At 37.9% G+C, this 21,916-nt stretch overlaps 1 protein-coding gene across 6 annotated transcripts in view; it reads left to right on the top strand.

Moving 5' to 3' along the window:
- PDE8B (phosphodiesterase 8B) overlaps nucleotides 1-21,916 on the top strand; it is a 64,287-nt gene that overhangs the window by 18,838 nt on the left and 23,533 nt on the right. For 3 of the 6 annotated variants that reach the window (XM_087885765.1, XM_034441081.3, XM_034441082.3), the window contains exons 2-8: nucleotides 3,782-3,838; nucleotides 4,962-5,152; nucleotides 7,542-7,601; nucleotides 8,730-8,787; nucleotides 18,486-18,574; nucleotides 20,761-20,839; nucleotides 21,195-21,335. In XM_087885765.1, coding sequence (XP_087741891.1) covers nucleotides 3,782-3,838; nucleotides 4,962-5,152; nucleotides 7,542-7,601; nucleotides 8,730-8,787; nucleotides 18,486-18,574; nucleotides 20,761-20,839; nucleotides 21,195-21,335 — 675 coding nt within the window. Of the gene's footprint in view, nucleotides 1-3,778; nucleotides 3,839-4,961; nucleotides 5,153-7,541; nucleotides 7,602-8,729; nucleotides 8,788-18,485; nucleotides 18,575-20,760; nucleotides 20,840-21,194; nucleotides 21,336-21,916 lie in introns of all 6 variants that reach the window. The other 3 variants (XM_087885764.1, XM_034441083.3, XM_034441080.3) reach the window with 1 other exon arrangement.

The following is a 21,916-nucleotide window of genomic DNA, read 5'->3' as shown; positions in this document are numbered from 1 at the left end:
CATTGTACAAACATGTGCAAGGGATGATGCTTTCATCACAACACATTGATGCTTGTTTTGTTATTCTGAGGTGTATGGAAAAAAAACAAAAGAAGATCAGAGTACAAATCTAAGAAACAGATCAATGCTTCTTTAAAGTTTTAACTCAGTTAGGTCTACCAGATTTGGGTGATGGAAATCAAAGGAACCACTAACTGGCAGGAAAGAATTAGGAATTTCTTTTTTTTTTTTTTTTGCCATCTAGTCAGATTTTTACCTCCCCAGAGCTGGTAGTTCTATATGAAATAGTAGAGAGCCAGATCGGTGTAGTGATTAAGGCATTAGGCCAGAAACCTGGTGACATGGAGTTCTACTCCTTTCTTAGGCACAAAGCCAATTGGATAACTTTGGGCCAGACACTTTCTCTCACTCCTAGGAAGGAGACAACAGCAAACCACATTAAAAAAACATTGCCAAGAAAACCGCAGTTACCAGATGTCAACACTGACTCAAAGGCATAAAAGAATCTCCACCCTGAGATAGTAGTTGGAACTAGATGTTAAAATGTGCACTAAAAAAAAAAAGATGGCGTACTTAATTGGCATGCTTATATATCCAAATTTTATTTCATGTTTATAGGAATCATATTCTATTATAGAGGGATGAGAGTATCTCAAGAAGGAGAACTTCTGAGATACCTTATACACCACACATTATTATGAAAAAAACAGTCTGTTTAACTATAGCCTTTTCCATGTTGATATGCTTGGATACCCCTCCCATCATCACACCCCATTCTGCAATAATAAAAATTATATGGTTGCATTTAAAATGCCTACCTTTAAAGGCATGTACCATGTTGAGAATAGCTATTTGGAGTACTTATGAATCTCAAACAAGTCTGTCTTTAAAGGAAAAACTGGCACAGGAATCTTACAATAATACTAATTTAACTTGCTGCACAAAAATTATCATGAAATTGGCACAATGACAGCTTTGTAGTATTCTTTTGTGCAGTGCAGCCATGTTTTTTGTGAGCTGCAGTTAATGTAAATGCTTAGGTACATATTACTGACAGTGTTAATGAAATGTACGTTCATTCTGCATTGTGCTTATGGTGTAACTCAGTAAGAGAGTTTGAGTTGGGCTAATTGAGCAGCCTATTAATGTTAGAATAAACAATTTAGTTTATGTTGGATACCACTAAAGAAGCATCAATGAGGCAAATCATAGATCAGGAAAACATAGGATTCATGTTGAGCATTATTTCTTGATGTGTTTTTCTGGGAAACTGTTTTTTGAAGTGTTCCAAACAACGGAATATTTACTCCAATAAAAGTAGAATTGTATCACCATATTAAACCAGTTATAATTCTCAAAAGCATTTTTCAAATTCTCTTCACTAAAATTTCATTTTATTTTATTTTTTTGGCAACCAAAGAAGCTTGGGTGAACTAGATTCATGCTGAAGGAGTGGGTCATTTGAATCCGGGTCCTTGCAACAATGACTCATGCCCTTATCATAGGGCAGTGCCTAGTGTGATGTGCTTTACTTGGGGCTGTCATGAAGACCACTTGGAAACTAAAGTTGGTCCAATATTGCATCCACTCAGTTCTTGGCCAGTGACACTGCTATAGTCACATTACAATGCTTTTGTAGATGTTGCACCAGTTTCTAGTAATTTTAACAGAATAACAGAGTTGGAAAGGACCTTGGAGGTTTTCCAGTTCAACCCCCTGCTTAAGCAAAAACCCTATACTATTTCAGACAAATGGTTGTCCAGTCTTTTCTTAAAAACCTCCATCATCAGAGTACCCACTACTTCTGTAGGCAAGTTATTCCAATGATGAATTATTCTAATTGTGAATAAATTTTTCCTTAGTTCTAGGTTGTTTCTCTCCTTGATTAGTTTCCATCCATTGCTTCTAGTTCTGCCTTCAGGTGCTTTGAAGAATAGGTTGGTCACCGTCTTCTTTGTGGCAGGTCCTTAGATATTGGAACACTGCTATCATGTCACTCCTAGTCCTTTTCATTAAAGATTTCATTAAAGTTTCTGATTGCAATTCAAAGTTCTGGTTAATCTATGAAGTTCTATGTGGCTTGATTCCTGGATACTTAAGTAACTGTCTTCTTCAGGCAGTTCTTCATTACTTGGCAATAAAGAACCTATCTGGTATGATGTCAATGGAGGGCAACCTTGGGGCTTCTTGCCTAAAAGGGGTAGTACTGATGATAAATCCTCTCAATTGTTTCTTCTTTAGCTGTGAAGGGGTCCTCCTGCCCCAAAGGGTAGACAATATTTTAAGAGGATGGAAAAACCAATTATGTTCTGTCAAGTATTTGTCAAGTAATGGGATCATCAGGATTTGGGCTGTGGATTAGTTGCATTGTTTGTAGAGATTTTATAATGTTTAATTTTACCATGGCTTTTGTTGATGGTGGTTATTCTGTTGGTCATTTTTGACAACTATCCAGAATCTAACGATGGAATAGAAATTTGTAAAATAAATAAGTAAGCTAACTAAAATTAGGACTGTGCAAAACTTTTGAAAGATGCTGTACAAAACTTATGACAGCAAATAAAAACCTCTCTTCAAATAATTAAATATGATTCGACTCCTGGATACTTTAGCAACTGTCTTCTTCAGGCAGTTCTTCATGACTTGCAATAAAGAATCTATCTGGTATGATGTCTGTGGGAGAGCAAGCTCATCTAAAGCTCATATAACTGTTCCTGACTGCAAGCATGTCCGTGCCTAGTAATCTCATTTCATTGGCAATCATAACAAAAATATTGCCTGTCTAAATACACAAATGTGCAAATAATTGGAAGAAGGCTTTTGAAGCAGCTGAATGAAGTTCCCAAAGGATGTGGCTCCTTTAATCATTTAAGAGAGGTGCTTTGTTTGCACTAAAGTATTTTGTGGACACCTAATTTGAACTCTTTGCACAGCTCTAGGTAAAATGATAAATATAAATACAAGGGTAGTCCACTGGAAGTTTATAAAATTGAGTGAAACTTCAGAAACCCAAAGAAGTCCCAGTGGTCTGCAGTTGATATCTGACAAATATTCTTCTTGAATAGGTTTCATTCAATTCAATTGTACTTATTCCAAGTATGATTTTAGCTTATGGTTATGGAATGTGTCTTTAAACATTAATTCGCTTCAAGGAGAATTTAGAATCAAAATGATGTACTATAGTGCTTCATGTCTTACAGGAATAAAAATATCTTTGAACACTGAAACCTAGTCTTCTATATAGAGAAAGGGTCTGTTAGGCTACACTTCAGTACCTGACATTTAAATTGTGTGAATAGAACAATAAGCAAGACTGTTCTGACAGAATATGATTATGAAATCACAAGCCCCAATCATTTCCATAGTCTTTTCCTGCCAGAGGAATAGTTAATCTGATTTGTTTCAAGAGCAAAATGTGATTTTGACTGAGTTGTGCTAAGAATAACTGGAAGAGTTCCTGTTGCAGAACTCTCAATAAATAAGCTGTTGATAAATTTCTAGAGACTGATAGCTATGCTTCCTAGCAGGAAAGTCCAGAATTCTGAAGTCTGTATAAATAGAAAGAATAATTCAGTATAGACCTAAGGATCATTCTTCTGGCTTAAAACACAAAAATTTACAGTATATGACTGGGCTTTGTTTGAAACCAGAACTGTAGAGAAAATTATCAAACAATAAATTATTTTTATTCATTAGTTTAATCATTGTAATGAAATGCCATTAATATAGACTCACAATGGGACAAAACAAAGACTTACATGCTGCTTTTTTTTTTAAGCAGGCTTCAACTACTGAGACAGAAATTGGACCTATGAGACTGACACAAGATCCTATTCAGGTAGGACTTCTTTTATTTGGCAATAAAAAACCTATCTGTCTTACTTTACCAATAAACATTAAGTTCTACAGCCCCCCCCCCCAAAAACTCATTTTGTAGGGTTTAAGAATCCTTTAAAGATACTTGGGGGGTACCTCCTGGAAGTTTAAGAAAGTCTACAGATAGATAGATGATAGATGATAGATAGATAGATAGATAGATAGATAGATAGATAGATAGATAGATAGATAGATAGAGGTGGCGCAGTGGTTAGAGTACAGTACTGCAGCTACTTCAGCTGACTGCTAGTTCACAGATCAGTGGATCTAATCTCACCGGCTCAAGGTTGACTCAGCCTTCCATCTTCTGAGGTGAGTAAAATGGGGACCCAGATTGTTGGGGGAAATATGCTATTTAGTATACTGTCTTTGGTGTAAGCCGCCCAGAGTCTTCGGAGAGTGGGCGGCATAGAAATATGACTAATAAAATAATAAAATAAAGATAGATAGATAGATAGCAATAGCAATAGCACTTAGACTTATATACCGCTTTACAGTGCTTTCCAGCCCTCTCTAAGGCTTACAAAGTCAGCATATTGACCCCAATAATTTGGGTGATAGGTAGGTAGGTAGGTAGGTAGGTAGGTAGGTAGGTAGGTAGGTAGATAGATAGATAGATAGATAGATAGATAGATAGATAGATAGATAGATAGATAGATAGACTAGATGTATATTATTCACTGAACTGAAAGGTGGAGGTAGTGGCATCATTATATTCTGGACCATTGATGACATAATTAGAAATGAAATAGACATAGTTAAGAATAGAAACTTTATAGACACATTCACAAGCTCACACATATTCCTTCGGCAATATAAAGCTTATGTCTTTAAAAGTAAAAATAACATTCAAATATGTACACACATTTAAAACATTGCTTTTTATTTCTTGCTTTTGAAAAGTGAATGCATTCATGGGGGCTATGAGGATATTTTAAAAAAATAATTTAATACTAAACATTACTGAGTCAATTATACAGTGAAAGAGTTAGTTTAGTTGTTACTTTATTTTATTTTATTGTCATAGGCTAAAATTATTGTTTTAAATGCATAGTAATTTTAAACTATCTTCTGTATTTTTATAGGTATTGTTAATCTTTGCAAAAGAAGACAAACAGAGTGATGGATTCTGGTGGGCTTGTAATAAAGCTGGGTATAGGTGTAACATTGCTCGGACACCAGAATCAGCACTTGAATGCTTTCTTGATAAACATCATGAAATAATTGTTATAGATTACCGAAACCCCAGACACTTTGATGCAGAAGCCATCTGTAGGTAATTACTTGTTCTTGTATTTCATATGACCCTGACAGTATAGGAAAATACTATTATGCAATTTCTATATTCACTTCCTAACTTCAGTATCGAAACTGTTTCTGGACAATTGAGTGGGCTGTCATATGATGAGATGTTCTTCCATATGAAATCAGTGTGTGAAATCTCTGAATATAAAAAAGTTAGATTTTAAGGAGAAGGATTTATCAGTTCTCTACATGGGGCATATATGAGAAAGAGGTAAAAAAAATCAAGGTGATAGCTGCGTCCTTTTTATATGTGTTACATGTTCAACATATATGAAAAAGCAGCAGGGCTTTGATCATGGAGTCATGGCAACTTCCCAGTCTGTGGAGGTTCTAGGAAGATGTTTTCATATGCCAGAATCCTGTGGAACCAGGGTATTTCTTCCTTGTTCTGTCTTCCAATGACAGGCATAAAGTCAAATAAAAGAGATGCCTGGGAGATGGCTCTCCATAAACCAAAAATAAGATCAGGAGTCTTGCTGAGAAAGTAAAGACTAAACTGACCATTGCTCTGGCCATTTTGACTGATGGTTGGGTCAGATGCATTTATATCAGGGGTGAAATCCAGCAGGTTCTGACAGGTTCGGGAGAATCGGTAGCGGAAATTTTGAGCAATTCAGAGAACCAACAAATACCACCTCTGGCTGGCCCCAGAGTGGGGAGGGAATGGGGATTTTGCAATATCCTTCCCCTGGAGTGGGGTGGAAATGGAGATTTTGCAGTATCCTTCCCCTGCCACGCCCACCAAGCCACATTCACCAAGCCACACCACACCCACCAAGCCACGCCCACAGAACCGGTAGTTTAAAAAAATTGGATTTCACCTCTGATCTATATTGCAGATAGTTACTTACATACCAGTGCAGTTAATGATCAGATCCTCAGAAGTCCATCCATTAAGGCATTTATGAAATTCAATTCCTGTATAAACAGTAGAAGTACATTCTATTGATTATCCCTGGCTGGTCAGATGAAGCATGCAAATACAAAAAAAGTAACATAGAAAATTAAACTCAAAAGTAAAATCAAAGTAAAAGTTTTTACTTCTGGACCCTGGACCTCCACACGTTATTTATAGTAGTAGCATCATTAGTAATCTGAGGAGTTTCAAAAATTTTGTAATTATTCTGATATGCTATGGCAAATCCAAGAGTGTATTTTCATGACTGCTAAACAAAATTTGTCTGTGAAATATGTAATATTGATCTGATAATGGGATAGGAGGAATGAGATCTATATTTCATCTTCTATGCCAGAAAAGTCTTTTAGAAGGGGCATGTTTAATATGGCTCATAAATCTCTGTAAAAACTGCAAAATAACAAAACAGGGCCTACATCCTCTGTTGCATGAGAACCATAGTAGCAAAAAAATTCAAAATAGTGGATCTTATCATGTTTAACAGCTGAAGGTAATATGTCAAATGTGGCTAGGAAAAATGCTCTTGAAGTCTGATATTTGATGGAAAAAATGGCAACAATCAGCTGGGCTGGCATAGAGAAGCATAAATGAAGACTTAGCCAGATTCTAATTTATAGACTAGGTTCTGGAGTACACAAACATGTAATTTGTTTCAAATCATATATACTGCAAAAGAGCCAATAGATGTTTTGCTTTAACATTGCGTCTAAGCTCTGCCTAAAACTTGTATCTTCAGCATTAAGTACATGTGTAAAAAATCAGGATACTGCAGTAGAATGATGAAAATGAGGCTTATATTGCTTTTCTTGGGAAAGGACACATGAACCCATATTCAGGATCTTGTGACAAAAAAGTCACTGTTTTGTTATAATAAGATGAGCGGGATAAATGAATAATCAGTCACTATGGGCTTTGATAGAACCTTGTTCTTGCCAGCTTTACAGAAGCCAAAACTGTTATGTTAAGCTTTGAACAACCCATATTCCTTCTCTGACTGCTGACCACCATCCATATAGTCCATATAATATTTCAGTTGAATGACTTCTGAGACAATATCCTTCTAACGGAAGAGTTTTAGCCAATATAATCTATTTAGAATTCAAAACCCAAGTTTAATAAGGACTCTCTTCTTACTAGCCTACATAACTGCAGATATGCTTTCAGTATATTGGTTCTATATGATCCAATCTTGCTTGCCAAGAATCTGTTTCAATTTAGCAGAATTTATTGTTTCATCTGTTTTTTTTAGCAATCTAGGCCTGGCCTTTCATAAAATAGAACAGTAAAATAACATCCGATTTGCTTGCTGTCTTTACACTGTGTAAAAACAGAGAGAGAGAGAATAAGATTCACATAATTATGCAACCCATTTTAAAATGTGGTTGGTAAATTTTTGTTAATAAAATTGTTTAATCAAATATGGCCTGAACTTTCTTCATTCCAGGTCAATTCGTGCTACAAAACCTGCTGAACATACTGTGATAATAGCTGTTACCTTACAAGTGTAAGTATTTTGGGGACGCATGCTTATTTTATATACTTTTTTTAATGGGTATGGTTATTCAGTGAATAAGTAGCAGTTTCTTATGAACATCTTAGTTTATGTCAGAGGATAAGGTGAGGCCCCATACCTGCATACAACTCTTTAAAGCCTGTAGTGTCCGCTGAAGACCACCAAATATTGTAATGGTTAATGGAGACAGAAGGAGAACTATGTAGCTCTCAAATATAATTACATTTGATTTTAATTAAATGTAAATGTAATTAAAAACTAGCTTTGTTCTGGTGAAAGGTACTACTTTCTGGACTGCCATTGTCAACATGTCACTGAAATTCAATTTTTTCCCGGCCTAGAAAATGATCAGAAAACCATCAGAAGATTCTTTTGACACATAAATCATTACATGGTTGAAATCTCATTTAGAAACCATTAGGACATGGTATGGTTGCTCCTGGAAGGAGACTTGAGATCAAAGCAAACAACGCTCAAGCCTTCTCTGCAGCAAAGTTTCTGACAGGGGTTCCAAGAGACGAGTTCAAACCTTTTACCATCAAACACCATACAAACCACAGCTTAGTTGGGTTTTTCTGTGCCCATCTTAGCAACACATAAAAAAGACCAAATTCTAGAAAATTCATAATAGTTGGGAAGCTGAAAGAACAACAATAAATATATCCATCATGAGTTGTCATTTGTGAATGCAACATGAATATTTCTTTGGCAGTAAGGAAGGGTGCCTCTCCGTGTCTCCTTTTTTTTTCTTGTGGCCTCCAGAGCTTCTCAGAATGATCTTTGCAAAATTTGGCAGCAAATGTATGGTTTTTAATGTGACTTTTATTTTTAAAAAAAACCCAAAAGCGTGACACACCTATTTTGATTTTAAAAAAAATCAAGGAAAGAAAAACCAAGCCTTTTAGTCCTGCTCTCTCTGAAGATGTTACTACAGTTCTGCCATTTCTTCTGTAGTCCATAGAGATATTAACCTCCCCACACCAAAATAAAATACAACCACAAAAAGTGGATTTTTTGAATGATTGATTGATTCAGTGCCATCATGTTGGTGTGGTATCAACTCTTAGCAACCGCATACATCGACTCTATTAACTGATAATATATTTTGTATTTCTGTAGATCTGCTGGTCAGGAAGAAGCTTCTGTTCTCCCACTTCTCCATGCGGGATTTAATAGGGTATGTTAAAGTTATTGCAGATTGCTTAGGCCATAAACAATTGATTTATCAACCTTCATGTCGACATGACATTCGTGTTGTTGTCATGCAAGCATTTGTTGCATGTGACAACTGCGGCCCCTTCAGCTCCTCCACATTTTAGTCCATAAATAAACACTAAGTTATAGGAGTATTATTGTTGGCTAGATATAAGGGGGTGAAAAGATACTGACAAATAAATTTCTACAAGCCTGGACATGATTTCCTGTAATAGAGACCAAGAAAAGTGTGTTCAGTTTGAAAATAAGGTTGTCTAATGTAATCACATAAATCATCTGTAACTGCCTCAAGCTCTGTATTTGCTGGTGCAGCATAGCCAATGCTGATTGAAAAAGAACTCAAGGAATTGGTTGGCATTTTGCCTTCACAATCACTATGTAAAGAGAAAATAGGCCTGGGTGGTGGGGTTAGGAAGGAGGATCACACCTTTCCTAGCAGCATGTTGGACTGTGTAAAAGAAGCAGATTTCAGAAATTAAAAAGAAAAATGTGCTACACAAGGAATTGTTGATTTAGGATCACAGCTTCTGTTACTAAACAAGGCAGCTATTAAGTGACTCCTGCCCAATTTTATTACCTTTTTGCCATGGTTATTAAGCGAATCACTGCTGTTGTTAAGTGAATCACATGGTCATTTAGCAAATCTGGCTTCTTGACTTAGTTTGTTAGAACATTGCTGGGAGGGTCACAAATGGCAATGACATGTCCCTGGGATGCTGCCACTATCATAAATACACGCCAGTTGCCAAGCACCCAATTTTTGATCACTTGGGTTTGCTGCGATGGTTTATGATTGGGCCAATCATAAATCACTTTTTTCATCAGAGTTGTAACTTGGAATAGTAGCCAAACGAATAATTGTAAGTTGGGGACTACCTCTAAATGATTTAAATTAAACCTCAGATTTCTTGCCAGATTTCATTCTTGAAGATGTACTCTTTTACTTAGCTCTATGTTTTTGGAATATCTTGATAGAATGAGATTTTCATTCTATGGTTGTTGTTTTTTCTGAAAGAACAAAGCTTTAGTTAGCCTTTACTTAACTGATGTTACTTTTTAAAAATCAGTCTCCCTTCTAACTTTTTGTTCCATCCTTTTAGCATGCCTCCTTGCTACATGTATCTTCCTGTTTTCATAATATACCATATGGTCCTGCAAAAATATTGCATTTATTGGCGCCTTATGATGTAATTGTTACTGATATATTTGTTGACCTCTCCCCTCAGATATTTAAGTGTACAAAGTACTCTGATGACACTTATTACATTCACCACTATTTCTCTCTCTAAATTTTTTTTTTTTTCTGAGAATGCTTCAGCAGGAAACATTCTCTCTCGCCATCAGCCATCAATACATTTATGAACTATCTGGAAAAAAGCTGATATAGAAGGGAAATAAAAAAGACACTAAGACTTAGACTTAGGATAAGAAGAATAGAATAGAATAGAATAGAATAGAATAGAATAGAATAGAATAGAATAGAATAGAATAGAATAGAATAGAATAGAATAGAATAGAATAGAATAGAATAGAATAGAATAGAATTCTTTATTGGCCAAATGTGATTGGATACACAAGGAATTTGTCTATGGCACATACGCTCTAAGTGTACATACAGAAAAATAAAATACATTCATCAAGAATCATAAGATACAACACTTAGTGATAGTCATAGGTTACTAATAAGCAATCAAACGGTCATTCATGCCCTCGTCACTTCTTGTCTGGACTATTGTAATGCTCTCTACATGGGGCTCCCCTTGAAGAGCACTCGGAGGCTCCAACTTGTCCAAAATGCGGCTGCGCGGGTGATTATGGGAGCGACACGACGCACCCAAGTAAAACCTCTCCTGCGTGAGCTGCACTGGCTGCCGGTGGTCTTCCAGCTGCGGTTCAAGGTGATGGTTACCATCTTTAAAGCGCTCCATGGCTTAGGACCTGGGTACTTATGAGATTGCCTTCTGCCACCGATAGCCTCCCACCGGCCAATACGCTCCCACAGAGAGGGACTCCTCAGGGTGCTGTCAGCCAAACAATGTTGACTGGCGACCCCCAGGGGGAGGGCCTTCTCTTTGGGGGTACCTGCCCTCTGGAATGAACTGCCTCCAGAGATACGTATGATCCCTGACCTACGTACCTTTCGCCGTGCCCTTAAGACCTTACTATTTCAACAGGCTGGGCTGGTTTAAATAATTTTAATGGGTATTTTAGTTTCTTAGTTTTTAATAAGGGCCAAATTATTTAATATTTATTTATTTATTTATTTATTTATTTATTAGATTTTTATACTGCCCCCTCTCCCGAAGGACTCGGGGCGGTGAACAGCCAAAGTTAAAAACATACAATATAAACAATTAAAAATACGTTTAAAACAGAATTAAATCTAAAATGGCTCCCCAATTTAAAATGCCTTACCCATACCCCTATAAAAAGACGAATTTAAAATTTAAAAATTTAAAATTTCCACATTTAAAAAGGGGGAAGATTTAGGCCAGGCCAGCTTGATAAAATAGAAAGGTCTTAAGCGCGCGGCGGAAGGTGCGCAGATCCGGGATCCTACGTATCTCCGGGGGGAGCTTGTTCCAAATCGTAGGTGCCCCCACAGAGAAGGCTCTCCCCCTAGGGGCCGACAGCCGACATTGTTTGGCCGACGGCACCCGGAGGAGCCCCTCTCTATGGGAGCGTACTGGCCGGTGGGAGGCTATTGGTGGTAGCAGGCGGTCCCGTAAATAACCAGGTCCTAAGCCATGGAGCGCTTTGAAGGTGATAACCAGAACCTTGAAGCGCACTCGGAAGACCACCGGGAGCCAGTGCAGCTCGCGCAGGAGAGGTGTCACATGGGAACTCCATGTCGCTCCCATCACTACCCGCGCGGCCGCACTCTGCGCCAGTTGGAGCCTCCGAGTGCACCTCAAGGGGAGCCCCATGTAGAGAGCGTTGCAGTAATCCAGACGAGAAGTAACGAGGGCATGAGTGACTGTGTGTAGGGAGTCCCGATCTAGATAGGGACGCAACTGGCGAATCAGGCGAACCTGATTAAAAATCCTCCCGGACACGGCCGTCACATGCTCTTCTAACGACAGCCGTGAATCCAGGAGGACACCCAAGTTGCGAGCCCTATCCGTGGGGGCCAATGATTCGCCCCCAATAGTCAGCGATGGCATTAGCTGACTATATCGGGACGTCGGAAACCACAGCCACTCGGTCTTGGATGGGTTGAGCCTGAGCCTGTTCCTCCCCATCCAGATCCGTACGGCCTCCAGGCACTGGGACATCACTTCAAGGGCATCGTTGGGGTGGTCCGGGGTGGAGATGTACAGCTGGGTGTCATCCGCGTACTGATGGTGCTTCACCCCAAAACCACGGATGATCTCGCCCAGCGGCTTTACATAAATGTTGAACAAAAGGGGCGAGAGGATCGATCCCTGCGGCACCCCACATATGAGGGGCCTCGGGGTCGACCTCTGCCCCCCTGTCAACACAGACTGCGACCGGTCGGAGAGAAAGGAGGAGAACCACCTTAGTACGGTGCCTCCCACCCCCAACTCTTCCAACCGGTGCAGCATGATACCATGGTCGATGGTATCAAAAGCCGCTGAGAGATCTAACAGGACCAGGACAGAGGAGCAGCCCCTGTCCCGAGCCCTCCAGAGATCATCAACCAACGCGACCAATGCCGTTTCCGTGCTGTATCCAGGCCTGAAACCCGACTGGAACGGATCCAGATACGACGCTTCATCCAGGTACTGGGGAAGCTGTCCCGCAACCACACTCTCAACAACCTTCGCCACAAAACGAAGGTTGGAGACTGGACGATAATTAGCCAATATTGCCGGGTCCAGGGAAGGCTTCTTGAGGAGGGGCCTCACCACCGCCTCCTTAAGGGCGGCGGGGAAGACACCCTCACCCAATGAAGCATTTATAATCCCCTGGAGCCAGCCTCGCGTCACCTCCCGGGAAGCCAGCACTAACCAGGAGGGACACGGGTCCAACAAACATGTGGTCGCGTTCAATCTACCCAGAATCCTGTCCACGTCATCTGGGGTCACAGGATCAAACTCATCCCAGATAACAGTCTCAAGACCTGCCTCCGTCACTCTCGCTGGATCTACCCAGTCAGAGTCCAGACCTTCCCGAATCTGAGTGATTTTGTCATACAGATACTGAACAAAGTCCTCGGCTCTTCCCTCCAATATGTTTTAAACTGTTTTTAAATTTTATGGAGCTATGTTATTTTATTGTGGCTGTGCACCGTCCTGAGTCCTTCGGGAGAAGGGCGGTATAAAAATGTAAATAATAAATAAATAAATAAATAAATAAAATTGTAGTAGGAAACAAAACAATATAAATTGTAAAGATACAAGCAATATGGTTATAGTCATGAATGGGAAGAGATAGGTACTAGGAAGGATGAGAAGAATAATAGTAATACAAATACAGTCTTAGTAAATAATTTGACAGTGTTGTGGGAATTGGTTGTTTAGTAGAGTGATGGCATTTGGGGAAAAACTGTCCTTGTGAAGAAACTGCAGCTGGAAGGAAGATAACTGAAGAGAGCATCAGGAAGTGTTATGAAGGCCTATAGGACAACCTAAGGGAAAGGGAGAAGAAAAGAAAAGGAATTGTGATGGTAGTGTGTTACTCTGAATGGGAGCATTATAAATACTAAAACTCTGTAACCACTAGATCTAAGCTCATGAAATTAGGGCTAGACAACACCTTACCTACTGGAATCCCAAATGACTCTAAGTAAAAAGTCAATAAAATTGACTTTTATTTTCTTCAAAAAGGGGAGCTGCCTGATGTAAAAGAAAGCCCCCAATCTCTAGCATCCAATGCTTTTGGATCCTATAGGGAGAGTAAATATATTCAGATAACTAAGATGCAGTATAGTGTAAAGAAATAATTGCATGTAGCAAGTTGATATTTTGTGGCTGGCCATCCCATCTAAATATTTGATAAAAATGTGTAAAGGCTCTAATATTCCACGTCTGTCCACTGAACCCAAAAGGTTGCTTACCCCTGCTGATAACCATCTCTTATATTTTCATCCTCCACTGGCATGAATCATAACCAACTGAGATTTCTTTCTTATCTTTCTTGCATATTTGCACACTTGCCATCAGAGCAGCAACAATAATAACCAACTTGTTCAGACAAAGTCCCCTGCCATCATTAGCCTGCGCAGTATATTTCATAAGTTGCAGGGGAAAAAAAGATAAGCATAACAAAGAATGGACGTTAACGTAATTATTGAACAGAGTAACAGAGGCACTTCCTATGCCTCAGTGATTAACTTGAACGGTTGTTTGTTCAAGGAGAAAAAAGCTGAGACTCCCTTCTTCCTTACCTAATAAATATCCTTCTTTCCTTCTAAACATAATTCTTTATAAGTAAAGTTCATAACTACATAATAAATAGAAAAATAAATTAAAAGTATCATACTTACCAATTAATAAAACATATATTTAAATATTAGAATTATCCTTTCAAAATAGTATTTTTGTTATCTAATCCTGAAATGTGTATCAATATGCATACATTACTTTTTTGCATATGATCAATAAATTAATCTTCATCTTTTTTTTTTAATATGTAGATACCAAAGACAGTGCTTTTATTTATTCCTTCATTTATATTTACCTAGCTGATCTCTACAACGTTACTAAGTTCATTTGTTTGGATTTCTAAGCAAAAATAGATGCTGTTTAACATACAACTTAATGTTTTCTAATTCTACTTTTCAATAAACAGTATTGCATCTTTTGGTTGCTATATTCTAACAATGGGAATCATGTCACTAGATTTCTGTTACATCTAATATATCCCACATGCATTACTGTATGGAGAACTCATCTTGTTTATTTTCCATAATCTGAATTTTAGTTCAGAGTATGGGAAATAAACAAAATGAACTCAAACTCATAAAGGTTATGCGCTGCATGGGCCAATGAACTTTATAGGTCAATGTTCTTTCTGGCTTCTTCCACAAAATGGTTTTAAAAGCTCAGTTTCACAAACACTCCCACATTCTACTATATACAAATGTTCATTCAAGGTCCTTATTTCAGGGTTTTGTTTCAACCTTAATCAAGCTTAAAGCTTGTTCTGATAAACATATATTTATTTGTCCTTATGAAATACAACCCATTTTATGCCAGCAACACATCACCTGGATAGCTCAGGCCATATCCCAGAAAGAAAATATCTTCCATTGATACCATTTGCAGAGCTAATCTTTCAATTGCAGTATTCTTATTTCTATTTCCTCTCCCCTTTCATAGAGTGGAAGGATGGATGAGAATTTCACCTGACCTGCGGGATCTTGAGATTCTTTTCGTGTATCATTTATCCACTTATATTTTAGGAAGGGAAATTGCTGGTGGACTTGGTAAATGGTGATACTATATATAGTTAGACTGCATTCTCCTCGTCTTTTGTTGCAATGTCTCTTTTCTTTGAACTAATAAAACCTTGCCCATTCTCATTAGTTTGTCCTTTTGGGTGTACTGTACCTGGCAATTTGGTGGCTAAAAGCATTTAAAATGCATCTCCTGAAGATTTTAGCATCTGTGCTAAGAGATACAGTCCTTCAGATAATCACACATTGCAAGGTGTACTGGGCATTCAAGATTAACACAAATCCTGAAATTATACCTGGAAAATAACTTCCAGTCAGTGCGGGCTTTTCATCGTGGGCATAGCTTACTTAGTATTGGATTAGTACTAGCCTAACTACCACAATCTTCAGCAGCCATTTTCCAGACATATTTCAAGAGTATCTTTATCAAGAGCATATTACAATATTCCAGTTGTGATGTCACAAAGGCATGAATAATTGTTGCAAATCCAACAGGTTCAAATCATATTTATATAGAAATTATTTCTGTTAATGATGACGTTGCTTACTTTTAAGAGATTCTGTTCCTGAGGTGCAGCTATCATTTGTACATGCCTATTTTATTTTTTATTAGATTTAGGTACCGCCCTTTCTCGTCTAAAGGGGAGACTATTATACAGAATGGTTGGTGGAGGCTACAGTTATGACATGAACATTGGTATTTTTTCAAGACAAAACAGAAATAAAGAATATGAGACACACTTTTAATGTTACATTTCTTTCATTGTGTGCCTTTGAAACTTTTTCAAAGATTTGTATGTTGACCCTGGGACTGTTTGTTCTTATTTAGGGCAAGTAACATCAGAAATAGCATTATCCATTGAGATTGCCATCAAAGTTATGTGTCCTCTTAAAAGAAGCTTTTTTCCCCCAGTTGTATATTACTATAATATGCAGTTTCACTGGCAAAATCCATTATCATCAATATTGGAAATAACAGGAAACCATAATTATTTTGGCTATGATTTATTGTCTTTATTTCCCAGAGGAATACCAATGATGTTTGAAGTATCTTAAAACCATAGTTTTCATGTACTACCGTATGCCTGAGCATTCTTTTTGCATTGATCAAAAGCAGTTGAAGTTTCCTGTCAATTGTGCCATGGACAGATATTAGTAAACATCCATGTTATGTGCTAGTTAGTAATTTCTATTAGGAAATTCTGTCCTAATTTTGTCCAATTAAACTGTTATACTTAGTGTAATAGTTAAGGTGGCAGGTTAGAAAGTGAGACATCATGAGTTCTAGTCCCATTTTAGGCATGAAGCCAACTGGGTGACATTGGCCAGCCCCTCTTTCTCAACCCTAGGAAAGAGGCAATGGAAAAAACCACTTCCAAGATCCTGCCAAGAAAACTTCAGGGACTTGTCCAGATAGTTGCCAGAAGAGAAGACTAATCTGGAGGCACGCATACATTCACCTTGCACTAGCAGCTTATTATTTTGTAAGCAAAGAAGATGCATATATACAATAACTTCAGAGGTGGTATTCAGCAGGTTCTGACCAGTTCCGGAGTGGAAATTTTGAGGAGTTCGGAGAACCGGTAAATAACATCTCTGACTGGCCCTGCCCCCATCTATTCTCTGCTTCCCAAGTCCCAGCTGATCAGGAGGAAATGGGGATTTTGCAGTAATCTTCTCCTGGAGTGGGGAGGGAATGGAGATTTTACAGTATCCTTCCCCTGCCATGCCCACCAAGCCACGCCCACAGAACCGGTAGTAAAAAAAAAATGAATGCCACCACTGAATAACTTATTTATTTATTTATTTATTTATTTATTAATCAAATTTCTATACCGCCCTACTCCCGAAGGACTCAGGGCGGTGAACAGCCAAGATAAAATACAGACAATACAAATATTAAAAATCCCTTAAAATTATTAAATATTTCGGCCGAAACACAGATTAAAACACCCAATTTATAACTTACACCCAATGTAACTTCAATTCAAGTTTCTAATACAGCGCTTGTTTTCCCTTGGTAATTATTTTTATGAAAATCTTTAGTCATATTTTTTATTGAGAGATGTTATATCCTAGTATAGCTTCCCCAATCTGATAATCGTCTCATCCAAATGGAAGTATTACTTCTAGGACTGCAAGCCAGTGTCAGAGATTGTAATTCTAAGAGTTGTAATATCAATATATGTCGATAATAACAGGATCCTGGCCTCTCTTATTAAAACACAAAGTTGGCAATGTGATGTGAATGGGCACTAATGTGATCTCCCATACTTCTTGCCCAAAGATTTTTTAAAAGTCATTTAATTTTTTTTAAAAAAATTACATATGAAGCTGACATATGTAAATTCAGGCACCAGCTTCTAGTGCAGAAATGCTTTTACCTTTACAAAAATCCCTCTGGAACAACAGCGAACACCCAGGAGACTCATTTGCATTTCCTTAAATTGGTGCTTCAGTGATTAGTTATGCCTGCCATTATACCTACTGGATTGCCTGGCAGCTGTAGAGAAAAAAAGAATCACCAAATGCATTGCTTTGGAGATGCAATTGGGCCGCATCCCTAAATACTGTTCATGCCTTATTCAAAGACACTTCCTTCTTCTGGTTCATCTGGCTCAAAGCATTGCTATTTATTAAGGCAGAGGTCTTCAAACTTGGCAGCTTTAAGACTTGTGGACTTCAACTCCCAGAATTCTCCAGCCAGCATAGCTTCTGGAGAATTAGCATAGCTGGCTGGAGAATTCTTGAAGTCCACAAGTCTTAAAGCTGCCAAGTTTGAAGTCCTCTGTATTAAGGATTTGAAAAAAACCAGGAGCCAATGTCTACATGGTTTCCCTATATTGTTTGCCTTTTAGAATTGCATTCCCTTGAGTTTGGTGTTTTGCAAGCTAAAAGTATTTATTGGTTAACTCATCAGTAGACAGATCGGTCGTGGGTTTAAATTTTTTTTTACTAATGGTTCTGTGGGTGTGGCTTGGTGGGCGTGGCATGGTGGGCGTGGCTTGGTGGGAGTGACAGGGGAAGATACTGTAAAATCTCCATTCCCACCCCACTCCAGGGGAAGGATACTGCAAAGTCCCCATTTCCTCCCAATCAGCTGGGACTTGGGAGGCAGAGAATAGATGGGGGTGGGACCAGTCAGAATTTTTCTACCGGTTCTCCGAACTACTCAAAAATTCCACTACCGGTTCTCCAGAATTGGTCAGAACCTGCTGAAACCCACCTCTGAGACAGATGATTGTAGAAGTTAATTATTATAACCAGTGACATCTACTTTTTGTTTTCGTATTTCCCAGAGATTTTTGGAGAATAACAGCATCATTGCTTGTTACAATGAACTGATTCAAATAGAACATGGTGAGGTGCGATCACAGTTCAAATTACGGTATGTAAGCATATTTGTTACCATTCATCCCCTGGGTTAGTAGGAAAAGCAGAGTCCTAGTATTATATTAAGATAACTCTGTCCAGATCTTTGGCAGAATAAGAAGAATGGAAATTAATCAAGGAGAGAACAAACCTAGAACTAAATTAGAACAAGTAATCAGTGGAATGACTTGCCTCCAGAAGTTGTGGGTGCTCCAACACTGGAGGCTTTTAAAAAGAGATTGGATAATTATTTGTCTGAAATGGTATAGGGTTTCCTGCTTGAGCAGGGAGTTGGATTAGAAGACTTCCAAAGTCACTTACAACTCTGTTATTCTGTATCCCCGATGCTGGGTATTTATGTATTTATTAAAAGAAGGACCAAGGGAGACATGATAGTCGTCTTCCAATACTTGAGGGGCTGCCAGAGAGAGGAGGGGTCAAGCTGTTTTCCAAAACACCTGAAGGCCAGGCAAGGAATAATGGATGGAAACTGGCCGAGGAGAGATTCAGCCTAGAAATGAGGAGGAACTTTCTGACAGTGAGAACAATCAACCAATGGAACAGAAGTTGTCTTCAGAAGTTGTGGGAGCTTCATCACTTGAGACTTTCAAAAAAAGATTGGACTGCCACTTGTCAGAAATGGTGTAGGGTCTCCTGCTTGAGCGGGGGGTTGGACTAGATAATCTGTATGTATTACGAATAGATTTCTGACTTTTGAATTGTAGGTTTGTGATTGTTAAAATAAACATAGTCTAAAAAAAATGAATCTCAAATAACTAATTGCCTATATTTCAGGAATAATTGCCAGATAGGTTTTGCATGAGGATTTTTATTTCATCCAAGAGTCTTTCAGGTCTCATCTATACTATGGTACTTCCATACCTTTGTATCTCCAGATCAGATAATTTCTTAATGGCTACAACTACCCTTTAAAGATAGCCAACAATGATTTTTTTCTGTTGTTTTGAGTTACTTTTTCTTTTCTCTCGCTCTCTCCTTCTTTCCCTTTTTTCTTTTTTTAAGTAGGTGATATGATTAGAAGTTAGATAAGAAAGAAAGAAAAAGTTTCTTAACAAAGGGTGATATGATCAAAAGCTAGAATAAGTGATAGAAATAAGAAAAGGGGAAACATTAGCATATACTTTTTGACATAAAATGAAAGTAATAACAAGAGAAAATGTGGAATAATTGAACAATGATAGACTATAACTTAATATAAGTATGCATTATTAGAAATATATAAGCGGATTGAATGTAAGGATTATGATTAACTTGATTAGTTTTATTTGTATTACAATGTATGACACTCAGCTGCCACACTGTTCACACATTGATTTGATATTATGATAAAAAATAAAAAGTAAAAAAACTTGGGGAAAAAAACCCAACAACTCAGTAGACACCAGATCAATGTTGCAGAGAATTTGTGGGACTAATTTTTTAATGCTATTTGATGGATTGCATTCCGTTTATGGTTTTAGCTTATTTATTTATTTATTTATTTATTTATTTATTTATTTATTTATTTATCCAGAGATTTGCCTATTTTTGTAAATGTATTTTTATTTGAAAAATCAATGGAAATATTTGCCTCCGTGAGCAGCACCAAATGTTAGTTGGTACAATCTCAGGAAGACACATAAATATATTTCAACTACCCTCAATTTATATGTTGTGGGTTGCCTCCTCCTGCTTTACTATGTGGAACTCTAAACTTCCCTAATCAGAAACATTTTCCCCACAAAGTGCCACTTTGTGTTAGGTTGCAAAGGTAGACTTATCACTGGATTTTCTCCACACTCATGCAAGATGCAAATTGTTACATAAATAAAAACATACATATTTAATACGTCTGAGGAAACATCTGGAAAAATTCTGTTGAGTCCATGCCTTTCTGATTTCTTTCCTCCTGCCAAATAAAAGTTATAATTTTATTTGAGAAATGGGATCTATTTATATTACTATTAATAGTAATATATAGTAATATATTAGTAATATTTATATTAATACTAATAGTATATCATTCATATATTAATGACATTAATGTTGCATAGTTTAATAGTAAACTAATATATTCTAAAAAGTATATTTTTACAGGAAGGTGACGTATTTCCATGAATTTGCATAGGAATTAATCAGTTATGGCATCCTGAATTGTTCTGTCATAGATTCTAATAGTTTCTATTTATTGATTAATTACAGGGCTTGTAATTCAGTATTCACTGCACTAGAGCACTGTCATGAAGCAATAGAAATAACTAGTGAAGATCATATTATTCAGGTATGGAAAAAAGTACAACTGTCCTCAGAAAATTTATTTATCAATGTAACTAGATGTCAATAAAGGAAAGAATCACCATTTTGCCTGAAGTATATGCACATAGGTATCAATTCTGTTTAGATATTATTGGTCTAGGGAGGTAACATGCAAAGTTTTCTGTATTTTATTTTGGAATCCTTTTCTATTGGTGCATTTGCACTGAGTGAATACAAAGCAAAGCCTTTCTATTTAAGTATTTGCATTGGAGGTTTCCCACACTGGGATTATGCAAACAGAATATGAAAATTATCAAAATTTGATTTTAAGTTTTCTGTACTTGCTTATAAACTTCATTTCATTTTAATTTTTTTTACAGTATGTTAACCCAGCCTTTGAACAGATGATGGGCTATCAGAAGGGAGAATTAATAGGGAAAGAACTTACAGAGCTTCCAAAAAGTGACAGAAACCATGCAGACCTGTTGGATACAATCAACACATGCATCAAAAGAGGAAAAGTGGGTGATAATTACCCAATGTGTTTTGCATTCTTTAATGTAATTTATTTATTACAATCTGAATATGAAAAATCACTGTGATGTGGATTCTCCTTTACTGGAGAGGATTAGGCAAAGAATGGGTAGTTATTTGCCATGGATGTTTTAACTTGGAGCAGAAGGTTGGGCTCAGTGCTGTCCATGACCCCTTTTATAAGTCTATGGAGATTCTCAGTGACCTAATGACCGGCTGGATGGGCGTGGCCATGGTGGATGTGGCCAGGGGTGTGACAGGTAGCACTTCACTTCCTGTACCCCCCTGGGAGCAAAACCAGGCCAAGGGGGATGTGCTGCACCCCCCGCGCCCCGTTTTGGGCCTAGTAGGCCTCCCTGCAGCGTCCTTGGAGCAAAAATGGGCCGCATCTCCCCCGTGCCCTGTTTTGGGCCTAGGAGCCTCTCTGAAGCCTCCTGGGAGCAAAAACGGATGGCAGGGGGGACGCCGCACCCACCAGTGTCCCATTTTGAGCCTAGTAGGCCTCCCTGCATTTACCTGGGAGCCAAAATGGGGCACATGGAGACACCTGGAACCAGCTGAATCCCAC

This window comes from Pantherophis guttatus, chromosome 2 (genome assembly GCF_059756535.1).
Source record: "Pantherophis guttatus breed Tessera chromosome 2, ASM5975653v1, whole genome shotgun sequence".
In the NCBI taxonomy this organism is placed as follows: domain Eukaryota; kingdom Metazoa; phylum Chordata; class Lepidosauria; order Squamata; family Colubridae; genus Pantherophis; species Pantherophis guttatus.
Note: the sequence above shows the minus strand (reverse complement) of the source record. Positions and strands in the feature narration are given on the sequence as shown.